General features: G+C 37.1%; 1 protein-coding gene across 1 annotated transcript in view; it reads right to left on the minus strand.

Annotated features, from left to right (window-relative positions):
• Nucleotides 1–14,831, minus strand: part of RYR2 (ryanodine receptor 2) — a 258,198-nt gene that overhangs the window by 228,952 nt on the left and 14,415 nt on the right. The window contains exons 4-8 of the mRNA XM_063292172.1: nucleotides 13,922–13,942; nucleotides 7,925–7,939; nucleotides 5,240–5,314; nucleotides 4,514–4,592; nucleotides 2,343–2,455 (exon numbers count right to left, since the gene is read on the minus strand). Of these exons, the coding sequence (XP_063148242.1) occupies nucleotides 2,343–2,455; nucleotides 4,514–4,592; nucleotides 5,240–5,314; nucleotides 7,925–7,939; nucleotides 13,922–13,942 (303 nt within the window). The remainder of the gene's footprint in view (nucleotides 1–2,342; nucleotides 2,456–4,513; nucleotides 4,593–5,239; nucleotides 5,315–7,924; nucleotides 7,940–13,921; nucleotides 13,943–14,831) is intronic.

Here is a 14,831-nt window from a genome sequence, read left to right on the forward strand (position 1 = left end):
GGATGCCATCGCTAAGCAATACGGTCACACAATGTTTCGCCTAACTACCACATTGCTTAGCAATGGAAATTCCAGTCCCAATTACCATTGGAACTGGAAGACTACCTGTAGCACCTTCTGAAGTACTCTGTACCCAAAAGGGATTATTTGTATCTGGGCCATAGTAAATATAAACAATCCAGATACAGGAAGAACTTTTTCAAGAGTGGACATAGAAGCGACTCACATATTTTTTAATTAAATTTATATTGGTTACTAGACAACCCATGACCCATGGGTCATTGTTTCAGAAATATTTCCTTACCAGATTCCTCAATGCCTTCTACAATGGCAGAGCTTCGAATGTACTGCCTTCACTGGAAAATTCTTAAAAATTCAGGGAGATATTCAGAGATGTATCTGCCTTGAAAATTGCCCATGTCATTCATATTAAACTATATAGCACAGTCAAACATCAGGAGTTGACCACAGGAAATGTTTTATGACATTTTATATTATGTCACAAAATGTTTTATGTTAATTTTATATCCTAAAATGTTTTATAAAATTTCTATTCCATGGGAGTCGTAGGTCCTGGATTTTGGACGCATTTTGTAAGTTAGCCCATTTGAGGTACCTTGGCTCAAAAATTGTTGCCCTACAAAGCACTGTTTCACCCAGTTAAAGATTACGCACAAAAAGGAGAGTTTTGGTAGCATATAGATTAACCTAGATTTCTGTATTCCAAGAAATCTACCTACAAAAATTCTCATACTTCTATATCTATTTTTAATAATACTATTTTTATTACCTAAGCATTTATTCCATTTTGAAAAGAAATGACAGAATATCTGTTCTCACAGAGGAAGTCTATCAGATAGCCTTGATTTCACACCTTGTAGCATCAGGTGATGACTTACAGGTGCAAATAAGACATCACACCTTCTGCCCAGGAAGAACTTTAATATCACTCAAAATCTATTTAAAACACAATACTTCTCAAAATAAATATACTAGGTGTCACCTAGTAGATCTGAAACGTTTTAAATGGAATTATATGAATACAGCTATGCAGTTTTCAAGCAAAATCAAGCGCCCACTGAAAACATTTATTTATTTATTCAATATGGATGCCACCAACCAACTCTGGGCAGCTAGTGAAGTTCACTTTTAAGGATGGGAAACACATTAATTTGTCATAGATACAGGTAGTCCTCAGTTAACAACCATTTGTTCAGTGACCAAAGTTGCAACAGCACTGAATGAGTGGTACTTACAACCAATCCTTGAAGTTCCAGCTGTCCCAGCACCCCCACGATCAGGTGATTGTGACCAGGCACTTGGCAACTGGCTTGTACATACAACGGTTGCACCGTCCCACTGTCATGTCATCACCATTTTCGACCTTCCCTGCCAGCTTCCCACAAGCAAAGTCAATGGGGAAGCCGGCAGGAAAGGTTGCAAGTCACCCTGGTAAGTCGCTTCCATTCTCACTTTTTCTTCCAAGGACCCTGGCTACAGAGTGCAAGATCTTGTACTTGTAGCATATGCCCACCTGCCCACACTCGTGCGGTGCCACAGCAGCCACTTGAGAACCCTCCCACCCCTGGCAGCAGTCACCCCGGCACAGCTGTGCTCACGCTGGGCCACAGCAGTCACTTGCACATACTCCTGCCCCTGGCAGCAGCCACCCTCACCCCAGCTGCGCTCACATGGCAGCTGCTAGCATGCCCTCTTGCCAGCCAGAGCACTCACACCATGCCGCAGCAGCCACTTTCCTGCCTGCCAGCCTGCTTGCGAGCTGCCCGGGACTCGCAATTTCCTGCCAGCTTCCCCATCGACTTTGCTTGAGGAAGTTGCAAGGAGGTCCTCACTTAACAACCCATGATCCTTGCTTAATGATGTCAACAGGGACTGCTGGGATTCCTGCCACTAAGCGATGAGTTCACGTGATATCACACTTTACAACCGCATCGCTTAGCAATGGAAATTCCAGTCCCAATTACCATCATTAACTGAGGCCTACCTATATGTAAGCTGCCTTTTTAATCTTTTCAACAAGAAAGGTATAGTGAGATAAATATAAAAATGTATTCAAAATTACACATGAATAAATAATATTCATCTTAAATTTCTTACTCGCATCTATAGTTTTTATACTTTAAACTTATTTTAAAGTTGAACTTTTTGGAAAAGCTCCCTTGGAGGTAAGGATTTCAGTGCCAGCATGGATTGGATAAGAGTATGGCTGAAATATACAACATTTTGACTTTCACATGTTATACATTACCTATTTTTTCATGCTCACTTTGCTACCTTGTTAAGCTTTATTAAATAACATATAATTATTCTTCATCACTTACCAAGTATCTTTCTGAAGAGACACTGACAAGGATGAGATCATCCCCAACACGCACTTTTTCTCCTTCTGAACGCTGTTTGGAAGCAGGATGTATAGTCCACCAGCAGGCTTCCCCTACGTTGAAATGTACTGTTTTATTTTGCATCTAAAATTGTGAATACAACTATTGGCTTAATATTAATAATAGTCTACAACAGCAAACTACTAGCAGTCCATGCTAAAATACTATTGCTGTGTCTTAAGATACTTCCACATAAGGCTCTAATTGGATCATTTCCACTCCCTAATCACTCACTGTTATTGTCTTCATTTGTCCTAACTTGATATGCTAAGAACACCATAACCAGTTAGTGTTTGCACTAGCTAACCAATAATAGAATGCAAAGAATGTAATTTATTCATTCTTTAAAATGATCGCCAGTACCTGTCACCATCCCTGTTTTCAGTACATGAATATATTTGGTAACCTGCAAAAAAAACCAACCATGTGGCGGCTATGGGGGGAACCTTTCTGGCTGCAAGGCCTACCTCTCCTCCTTTTAAAAGCCTCTTGTGAACAATGAAGCTGAAATGATAGTAAATTAGCAATTTTGCAGTCAAGCACTTTTCCCGACAGCTGTAACCATAGTTGCATGTTACAGCGATGTTCGAGTGGGTAAGAGAAGAAAATACATTGTAAACACTGAAAAGCACTGTGAAAGGGGCACTGTGGGTAGGAGGGAGGAGACAGCCTTGACTGCAGGAGCCAGATGATGAGATGATGCAACAGCTTCCACCAGTAATAAAGGAGATCACCCACAGGCTATGCAGGGTCACAACATTCCAAAGGAACAACAGATATGCTTCAGGTTTACATAAAACAATGCAGAACCACAGAGCTCTCAAAATCAGCCAACAACGTTAAGTTAGATCTGGAGCTGATTCTGCACAGGTCCAGAATTCTCAATAGAAGCCCCCTTAGGTAAGTTCCATCTGTTAATATTCCACTGTATTTTTGCCTTTGGCCAAAGTGCTTTTAAAAATTTCAAAACACAACAAATGACATGAATATTGGGCAAACTCTACTGATATGCTGTACTTCTAATGGTGTACCCTGTATTCTACAGCTGACAGTGGTGCACATCATTTACAGAGAGACGTAAGTGTGATATCTGCCTACAAGAATACTTCTGCAAGAAAAAGCAAGAAATAACCACCACTGTAACTGACAATGATAAATGATGCTGTTCTTAGCATTTGTCCCAGGGAGTTGCAGGGTCTGCTTGTTTTTGCGCTGGGCTAATCTAGTTCTCACAGTGAAACCATCGGTGTATGATGTGACAAAGGGTTTTGTTTATCAGCTGGCTTGTCATAGAGCTTAACACTGCTTTGGGCTGAGAGGGGTGATTGAACCAAGATTACCCAGCTGGATTATGTGTCTAAGGAAGGATTAGAATCCCAGTCTCCCCACTCTTCGTTCAGCATCTTAACCACTGCACTACGCTGGCTCTGTGTCAGTGATAAATAAATGTCTTAAAATGCTGCCATTCAAATATAACTGTGATGGACACATAGCAGTTTTCCCAGTTCTGAAGAACAGATATAATCTTGGAAATATCTATAATCCTTATTTTGACCTTATAGAAACATGCATCTTTGTCATCCTTCCCTACTGCATATGGTACCCTCCAGATGTCTGCCAGCAGGCTGGGCAGATAAAATAAGTAGCTATGGTACACTGGAAAATGTTGGATGAATTAGAAATATGAGAGTTCTTATATGTAGTAGTATTTATATAGCATTGTAATGCCAGTTTAGGCCCACAGCACACATTCAGAGGGAATGTGGTGAGAGAAAGTAAACATCCACATGTCTGGGCTGAAATCAGCTCCTTTTCCTGTTCATAGTGTACACAGTACTATCCAATGATACCACAATCATGGACGAATCTAATATGGAACTCTCCTCAAGACTGGAACAGAAAGGAAACCTCCATTCTGTGACCTACCTCTTTCTTTGTGAGTCAACCAGCATTGCCCCAGGATGCATACAGTCAAGTAACCCATTAGATTGCCAGTCCTCCCTACCAACAGTAAACAAAAAGCTGGACTTATCTCAGAAATATAAGCCACTAAATCTCAACAGGGCCATAAAAACCAAAATATAGGCTTTTCCCCCCCACAAAGTTGTTACCTGTGGTATCTTCTTGCAAGCCTACATCAAAGGCCAATTTATCCATTGATGTTCGTGATGTGGAGAGACAACACAGATACTAAAAAAAAAAGAAACAAGTGTCTAGTGTTCTGTTATACAATTTTAAATAATATTTCTATTTATATCCCACCATTCTAAGAAGAGGGAACTCACATATAATCAGCTGCAAAAATTTTAAAGAAAATTTACACACAGACACACACACACACACACACACACACACACACAGAGTTTGTATATGTGTGTATACTGTATATTTCTACAGCATCACCATTAACTAAAATTAGACATAAATAGCTTTAAGGCAAGATATTCTTCCATAAAATACCTATATTTATTATCATCACACTCCAACAATCCAAAAAGGAAATATTATAAAGAAATAAGGGATTTGGAGGCTGGGATGAAAAGTATGGAGATCCAGCAAAAATGAACATTGAAGGAGGAGGAGGAACAGATTTACCAAACGATCTACCAAAACTCTAGGTTTTAGTTGGGCTACATATACAGTGAAAATACAGTATTCAAGCAAAAAGAACCATGCATTTTGGAAGCAGTCTATTCAATATAATATGAACAAAGAAAGTATACAAAAAGTGGATAAAGTTGAAATGGATCTATAATCTAAGAGTTACCTAATGTTGAAATATACTGATCCTGATACATAAAGAGGAAACATATCAACACCATAAATGCTATACATACCATGCCACTGTAAGAATGGCGCAGTAATATTGCATGTCCATAGAGGAGTGTTCGATGACCACCACCCTGAGCAGTCTATATGAATTAAAAGAAGACTTAGTAACATGTTGGCATAAAATTGTTTCTTTCAGTTTAGAGAAATAAATCTGATTTGTCCAATTTTTACACTCTCATTGACAATATCAGTGACCAAACTATAGAGCTGTCTCTGCAAACAGTGATCCCACTAAATTATAGATTGGAATGACAACCAGATGTCCAAGTATGACCATCAGCAATTTCTTTATAATCTCCAGAGCAGTCTGGAGTAGGTGGAGGCAAAAATCCAGTCTATTTTGGAAATATTAAGGCAAATGGGTATTTTAAGGCTGACAGACAATGCTTAAAAACCAATACAAGCAATGTTCTCTCAAAACTGAGTGGCCTGTTGCAGAATACCCAAAGAAGTTCTTTGCTGAGCAAAAAGAAACTGACACAAATATTAGAACAATCAAGATGTTGCTCTTAAAATGGTGGTCAAAAGGAATAGGTAAGAATTATGGTTAAGTACACAGAAACTATTGCTATGATTTCTGCTCTTCCCCCCAAAATCCTACTCAGCTATGACTTGGGTTTGCACAAGAATATCAGCACAAAGAATAATCTTCCATTAGCAGATTCCTTCCATTTTTATAAGGAATAGGACTCATCAGAATACCAGATGGTGTTCCAGTTCTCTGAAATAGTTTTTCAGTGAAGGAGGCAGGAGTGGGGGTATTAAAAGAAAAATAATGGACAAAACATGTTTCCCGCTTTACAGCAAACATACCACTCCTCTGAGCCCAAATCAAAATACAATTCATAGTATTTTATAGCAAATTAATCTCAGACCAGTGAATGATAGGAAGGGTAAATGCTGACATGTTTTGCAATCTCTCACTGTCAATTATATGTGGAATATTAAGAAGGAAACTCCCTTGATCTATCTTGGACTTTTGTTTTCAACCTGTAGCCCATCCAAAAGGAATAAGGCCTTCAATAAATAATCAACACAAGTCTCCAAATACATTTGACATCCAAGGGGATCTTTTATAGCATCTGTTTAAAAGACTACTGATCAATAATCATCACTACCATATATGGAATTATTATGAATGTTCCTGACTTTAAAAGATATTGATCTATCTTCTGCCATATGATAATAACAAATATAAAGCTGGAAACATCTGGACCACCCTCTTCCTGACTTTTATCATATTTATAATTATAACTATTTTCTGCATAGTTTTGTTTTTTTAATTTACATTCATAATCTGCATTTTAATGGTTATTAGTTACACAGGATGCCTGACTGAACATAAAAGCAAGAAATTAAATAAATAAATACATAAATAAATGAATGAATGAATGAATGAATGAATGAATAAATAAATAAATAAATAAATAAATAAATAAATGCCACCCACTATGTATTTATTTGCTCCCTTTATAGACTGCCATACCTCACATGGACTCTTGGCAATGTGCAATAAAAATACAGAATAATTACATCAAAATCCTTAAAATTGTCAAACCCTTTTATACATTACAGTACTATGATCAAAATCAGTAATAATAGGCATGTCAATGGCAGATCTTATCTAAATGCTCTTCTTGAAAAGCTCAGCTTTAAAGTCTTTTCTAAAGGTCTGGGCAAGGAACACTAGGTTTAAGTAAAGATACAACACTGATAAGAGAAACATGCTTCAACCTATATTCACCTGGAATCAGAGTAACATGGGGTAAAATAATTCACCTCTAGTTCAGTCAGCCTTAGGTCAGAATATATGGCATGAACTAACTCCCTATCGATATAAGATTTCTTGTTCTACAAATCTGCATTCATGTGCAGCTTGTCATAAAGCCTAAAATTATGGTACAAAATGCACATTTGTGAAATCTAAAATCATGTTCACCATTTCATATCTTCGCTTTCAGAAACACTTGTATTAAACAGAGCATCAATTTTGTAAAATGGACATCTCAGCTAGCTGTAATCACCTGTAGTGAGTACAGAGGACAGCCTTGAAAGACAGAGGGAAGACCCGTTACCAAGGCAACTATCAGATAAATGACTCTTGAGCCCAGACCAAGAAAGTGGTTTACAAAAATGCTTCAGGCAGGCCCTCCCCTAATTCACACGAAGATAAAAGAGGGAAGAAGGGAAGCAAATTAAAACATGCAAGATTTGGTTACTATAGCTGTTCAAATAAGAGTAGCTTTAGGTCTACATGGTGTCTGTTTCTTAGTCTGGCCTACTTTATAGCACTGACATCACATTTGAATTAAATATATGTCTTGTTGACTTTGATGAGCTTAAAAAGCATACATTTAAGGCACAGTTGGTCTCGCATAAACTGTTTTGCTGTTGTTAAACATAAACTTTATTTGCTATACAGACCTACTGTCCAGGGAGTTCTCTTAAGTGCAAAAAGTCTTGTGAATCCAAAGTATCTTCTACATCATATATACAACAATACTATGCTCTATATATATGATGTAGAAGATACTTTGGATTAATATACTATACTATAGTATATTAATCAACAGTATTTATTTTTTTTTACCATTCCTTTATGGGGGGGTTGTCTATAATGTAGTTATAACATAGCATACAGAAATATTTTTGTTGGAATGAACTAAATACATTATTGTTTTCAAGCTTACCTTCATCATAAATTTCTGAAGCACCATAAAAAGAGAAGGAAGAAATAATTACATGTTATTGTCAATCTTCATGTTCACATAATATTGGTTGCTTTCCTTATTTCAAAAGATTGGGGAAATTATTTATTACATTTACATCACAACTGATTATTCTGTAAAATATTACTTTTTTAAAAGTTTGTTATATGCATATATAACAATTATTATGTAAAAAAAATCAACAGGTATAATAATAAAAAAAACTATGCAAAAACACCATAAACAAAAATTATTAATAATTCATGTTTAATTCTGAAATAATGCATGCACACATATATGCAGCATTCCAGTGGAATTGTATTAATCTTTTTTTAAACACTTCATAAAAATAAAATATTTTTAATTCATTCTCCCCCACCCTGTAGTATTGATTTCAGTGCCTTTGGGTGCTCTAAATCACAACAGAGTAAACATGTCATAACAAAACAGAGTAACTATCTCATAAATTAGCTTACTTCAAAATATATTACTATACGACAATGTTCATAATTGCCACAGACTAGGAAACATGTCTTGTAAGAGCCTGTGACATTCTGTGATCCACTAAATTGCTTCCCATCACCATTATAAGCCTGGCATTCAATATATCACCCTAACTGGGAGTGTGATATTAAATTAATATGTGATGCTGATATAATAATCATAAAGTCTACTGGCAGAAAAGAGATATTAGAACGTGGCATCCTAATCATTATTATTAGTATTGATCAACTAATATGTCTTATGACACAGATATATTTGGACATGCTGGAGAACATAAATGACAATTACATTTGCCATTACATTTATGTTTTAAAATGTGATTATTCTAACAGAATGCTGGACTATATGTCATTTTTTAATTGGGTCCAGTAGAGCTTTCCTTATGCTTTCATCAATGACTTTTCCACATCCTAAAAACAGGCGTATAATTCAACAGATGGGGTTTTGTGGTTGGGACCAATCAGCAAATCCATATTTTTTTGCTTATTAAAAATCAAGAAATAGCTACTGTCCTTAGATTAGAAGGCAACAGGAACAGGCTGAGTCTCTCTCTGGGCGAAGTGCTTGCCAACCAGTTTTGCCCACCCTGTCTCCTATATTCAGTTGAGTAGCCACTTTTCTATTAAAACCTAAGGAAAAGTTGACAGCTATTTTTCTACTTTACTTTACATGACATAATATACTTAAAAGGAAGAGGGGAGGGGGTCTGGTTAAATGCTGTGAACTTTGAAAAATCTATTTCTGAAATTAAAGGCTTTTCTATTAAGTACTGACTTACACGTTGCAAACAAAAGTGATTAATAAAGCTGGGCAGCTCTTTGGATCTCAAGGGCAAGATGTGATTTGGAGTGTGTGGGGGTGCACTCATAGCATCTGTCACAAATACCTTTAACCAAATACATCTTTTCTCAAGACTGCATGGCAACTGTAGAAGGCTGCTATGAATGCCCAGGAAAACATGTAGCTGCTTTAAGGACTTCCCAAAAGACACTACCTGTAGGCCCACACACACACACACACAGTCCGAAGCATTGCACAGCTCTAATGATTAAGGATGGACATGCTTCACTCAGAGGTAAGTGGCATTTACCTGCAATTATAGCCCAGCAGGCCCCAAACAGTTCATAGACAACTGTCAACAGGGCTGCCGCAAAGAAGATACTTCCACCGTGTTTCCCATTTAACACAGGAACCCCAATTGCAGGCTGCCACAGTTAATTCTGGCAGCTGCCATGGTTCTGCTGGACTGTCCCCATTTTTCCAAAGTGATTCTGCAACAAAACCACACCTGAGGTTTTTTTTATCCCCTTGTTTCAGCTTCTGCTTCTGTAAGAACAACAGGCATTGATAGAAATAGCATTATTTACCTTCTCTCTGTGATGGATAGGCTGTTGTTGCTCAAGGAGGGGCAACAGACCTGCATTTTGTCAGGAGAAACTGAGTGGTGGCCAAAGGGGATGGATTACATGACGTAATCGATCTAACACCGCTCCAATGCCCTGCGATGCAGTGGGGGGAAGATAGGTGGGTTTGGAGGAGGAAAAATCAACCTAATCTAATGCAGAACCAACAGATGTCTGTTTACTGGCCACAGGGATTCCTTGGAGCTTTGTGTGTAGAAAGATATAATAGCTGAGCCGTGCCTGAGGGTTTCTTTAATACATCTTTCTCTGTACAGCACAAACATACATTTACTAAGCTCAGCAACTGCAGAACTGGACCCTGAAGCAAAGGAAATTCAAAGATATTTTAAGCATTTTTAACTCCCCAGTCCTACATGCACAGGCCTGGTAGCAGTATTTTCCACGTGGATTTGACTGAATTTTGAACGCTCTTGGGAAAAAATGATATTTGTCTCTCTTAAGATTAACAGCTATTAAGGTGAACATTGGGGATACTTTAATATGAGACATCAGTTAAAATATATATATATAGGGTAAGAATAACTGTATCCTTTGGCTTCTAATAATATATTAATACTTGTAGCAAAGGACTATTAAAAACACTCTGCTAATACCACCTCATGTTGGTTGACTTTACATATCAAGGTAGACAATGGTTTGATAATTTTTTTAAGTATCATTATGGTTCTCAGTCATAAACCACATTAGCTTAACATGTTATGTTAACCAAGCCAAGAATTAGATCTTATTAGGGTTACTAACTGACCAGAAAAAGAGAAGGAAAATCAATAGAAACTTGGGAGTTCAAAAATAGCTTGAACTGCAAATCTTTTCAAAGCAAAAACTAAGGACTGTTTTCCTAAAGGAGTTTCTAACAGATCAAACTGATGTTAAAAACAAAGCATCAAAAACTTGCATGATAGCTGGCAAATACAGACTCAATGCAAAAGCAGAATAACAATATACACCTCTACTTAAGTATAAGTCTAAGTGAGACTTTCTCAGGCAAAAAGAAAGAAACCTAGTGGGAGTTAAATTCTGTTTAATCCAACAGCACTTAATATAGCACACAGGATTACAATGCAACACTGCAATCTCATTTCCTGCAATTAGTGGAACTAATTTTGGAATAAATATGTTTAGAATCCTCCTATAAATTTGTGGTAAAGTATCTCCTTAATATATTTGGTGCCATTACCATCAGATGAATTAACTGTCCCATTTGTTTTGTACATTATGAAAAGCATAACAAGAATTTACTGTATTAGGGACTTTTTAGAGTCAATGTCAATGAATACAACAAATCACTCTGGCTCATATTGTGACTGAAATCTACACATGAGCTTCCTATCTATCTATCAATTAATCAATCAATCACCAGGTCAGTTTGCAAGATACTGAATAAATACTGGTCATAGGAGAAACTGTTTTTACAGCCACAAATTCTAGTTAAACGCCAGCTGGCTATTACTGCATCATTTGGCTTGAGAAACAGAATGCAAGCTGAGGCAGGAGCAATAATTTTAGGGGTCCATTGTGCAATGCAAGGACTACTGAACTAACCATGTCCCATTTCTAAAATGTGGGAGGGTAATGTAATTTATAACACTGGATGACAGGGCTGTGCATTGTTTTGGATTCAAATCCATAAATGTATTTCAGAGTGCACAGGAAATATGAACATAGCAGATGCCTGAACTCCTTAAAGAAGCCTTGTGCTTGATCACATAACAGCACTCCACAGCTGCCACATGATCCCAAGTAAAGACTCATTTGGTTTCAGAAGTCACAGACAGTTGCTGCATGTGCATTTTCGTGCTGTTGGATAGTATTAAGTTATATAAAGGAAAGGAAGGGCTACTCAATGCCTATTTTATTCAGGCTCCTGAAATAAAAGACTACATGTTCCATCAGAATTGTGAATGGCAGGACTGACATTTGAAATCAATAGATACATGATGGAAAAGTACTTTGAATGGATTTAAGTTTTCAGGACCAGATGAACTGCATCTTAGAGTTCAGAAAGAACTATCTGATATTCTGGCTAAAAGAAAAAAGAAAAAGAGCATTCAAGTCAGTGTTGACTTCTGGTGACTGCCTGGACAAGGCAGTCCATGCAGTTTTCTTGGCAAGATTTCGGATATGGTTTGCCCTTGCCTCTTTCCTAGGGCTGAGAGAGAATGTCTGGCTCAGGGTCACCCAGCTGGCTTTGTGCCTAAGATGGGAATGGAACTCACAGACTCCCAGTTTTCTAAGCTGGTGCCTTAACCACTACACTAAACTGGCTCTCCTGTTCTGACTAAAGCCTTATGTATTACCTTTGTGAAATCCTGAAGTGCCAGTGACTGGAGGAGAGTAACTGTTGTGCCTGTCTTCCATGGCCGCAACTAGGGTCTGTGTCACCCGGGGCAAACATGGATTCCACATCCATTTTGGCTCCCCCCCAGCGCTCATTTTGGCACCCCCACCAGCGCAGCGCCCAGGGCACATGCCCCGCTTGCCCCCCCACCAGTTGCAGCCCTGCAGTCTTCATAAAGAAGGAAAAGGAATGTCCACCAAACTACAAAAAAATACATCTGACATGATATCGAGGAAGATTCTAGAGCAGATCATAAGAAAACTATTTTTAAGCACTTGAAATGAGAACAAATCCTGAGATATCTTCCTTATTAATTTTTTTATTGAGTAACTTGTTTAATAGAATGTGGGAATACTGTGGATATAATGTACCTTATATTTGCATGCTCACTGTAAACCTTTCCAGGGTAGATCTGTGACCCCAGGAAAATAAATATTTTAGTTAAGGAGGTCTACACCTACATGTGCAGCTACCATATGAGCCCAGGTGAAGATGTGGCTTTTTAAGAAGTTGCTGTCCTGTACAGCAAATGCTCCCATTCTAGGTCTGAAGCACCCATCTGGCTTTGGATCAAAATAGTTGCAGAGCTCTAAAGCAAATGCTGGATAATCATTTGTCGGGATGCTTTAATTTCGATTCCTGCACTGAGCAGGCAGTTGGCCCTTTCAACACTTTAATTCTATTATTCTACCTATGGAAAATTCTTATTTCAAGGCAACATATTAAGTAAACTGACCCACAATAAGTATGTGAATGATATTTTTTAGTTAACCATTTTGGTGGACATTTCTAATAAAGATTGGCATATAGTTCTTCCTTTAATTCCAGTGAAAAGGTAATACATGGATGCATTCATAAAAACACATACAACTGCAACTCATTGCAATCTAGACAACCAAGGCAAGATGTTAAATCCACACAGTAAATAAAAATTAAAACCATGTAGACATGCAGACTTGGAGATTTCAAGCAAATTTATCTGGTATCTTTGAAAAAATTGCCAATGCATGAATGTACATAATAAGAATTATATATGTTTTTATTTTTCTTGTATATCTAGAATTCTAAATAGTTTACATTGATAGTATATATGCATAGACAAATGGAAAATATATTTTTGAAGATTTCCAGACCAAAAGTTACAGATTTTTTTACATTTTAAAATGAATACACATACTGAATTCTTACAGTATTTTTATGTCTTAAAATGAATATGCATTAAGATTCAGAATTAAATCTAAATGCTGAGGAATCTGGTACTTTCTATGTATATTGTGTACATTCTCTGGCAAAATGTCATTATCTAGAACAGTTCCATATGCATTAAACTTGGTGAATAAAGCAAAACTTTCATTACAAACATATATGAACATTTATAATAACACATGCATTATTTCATTATGATGTACATTTAAATAATAAGAGATATTATACAGAATGTGCATTTAGAAGATGTACTTGCAAAGCTCAAAACTCTGAGTACAATTCCTTTATTGCAGGAAGAATATTTTGTATCATTATAATGGGATAGTCTATAACCATTTCAGGATGCATCAGCACTGGCTAGCATTGTAAAAGTCTTTTCCTCCCAAAAAACATGTTTTGAGCTTAGCAAAACAATGCTGTGATACATACGGGATTCAAAATAATGTGGAAATTTGACTTTGTGAAAAACCAGGATTATATTGGATCAAGAGAGTCAGAGGCACATACCCATTTTTCCACATCAACTAGCTGTAGAAAGAAAAAATGAATACCATTACTGAAAATTGTATTTTGTAATTTAGCACTCACAATTTTATTTTAACATGTTCTAAAAAATCTAAAATTTTCAAAATGTTGTATTGATAAAGATATATTCTGAAAATACCTTTAACAAAGATTATACTGAAAGATAAAACAGATCCTACCCTCAAGTTCACAGTCATATGGGCATAATACAAAGGGGAAAAATGTAGAGTGAAAGAGAAGCAAATATAAATTTAAGTTTTAAAGTATTTTAAGTGAAATGGACAGTATAGAGTATGAATTAATCCCTCAGGAAAGATTATGTTTCATGCAAAGTATGTCCAATAACTTCATGCCTTAACATTTTACCACTTGTAGATGGGTGCATAATAATAGATATAATAGAACAGAGCACTTGAATGTTGCATGTTTTATGTAAAATGTTAAACTCTCCTGGCAGTCATTAAGAAATGCCATGGTATTTTAACAGCTCTCACTCCTTGCTGTTTTTCAAGCAGTTAAGAATATATGCATTCAAAGAAAATGAGAACTGAGTTCTAGAACTATAATACATCCTTGCATTTCCTTAGATGAAAAGTACACACAGACATACTTAATGGAGTATTCAAGGTGCTGCTGTCCCTTTCTCCCACCGTATCACTTCAGATTCCCCACTGAGGAATCCATGCTTGCTGAAGTTAAACTGAGGTTCACAAGGATTCTTCACATTGCATACAATGACTGCCTGACTTTGCCCTGGTATACAGATCTCCTTTCACAACATGGTTTAGATGCTATTGTGAGATTCACACACAGGGCTGCAACTAGGGGGGGGCAAGCAGGGCATGTGACCCAGGCACCGTGCTGGGGGGACGCCAAAATGAGCGCGGGGTGC

Source organism: Candoia aspera, chromosome 1 (assembly GCF_035149785.1).
Source record: "Candoia aspera isolate rCanAsp1 chromosome 1, rCanAsp1.hap2, whole genome shotgun sequence".
Classification (NCBI taxonomy): domain Eukaryota; kingdom Metazoa; phylum Chordata; class Lepidosauria; order Squamata; family Boidae; genus Candoia; species Candoia aspera.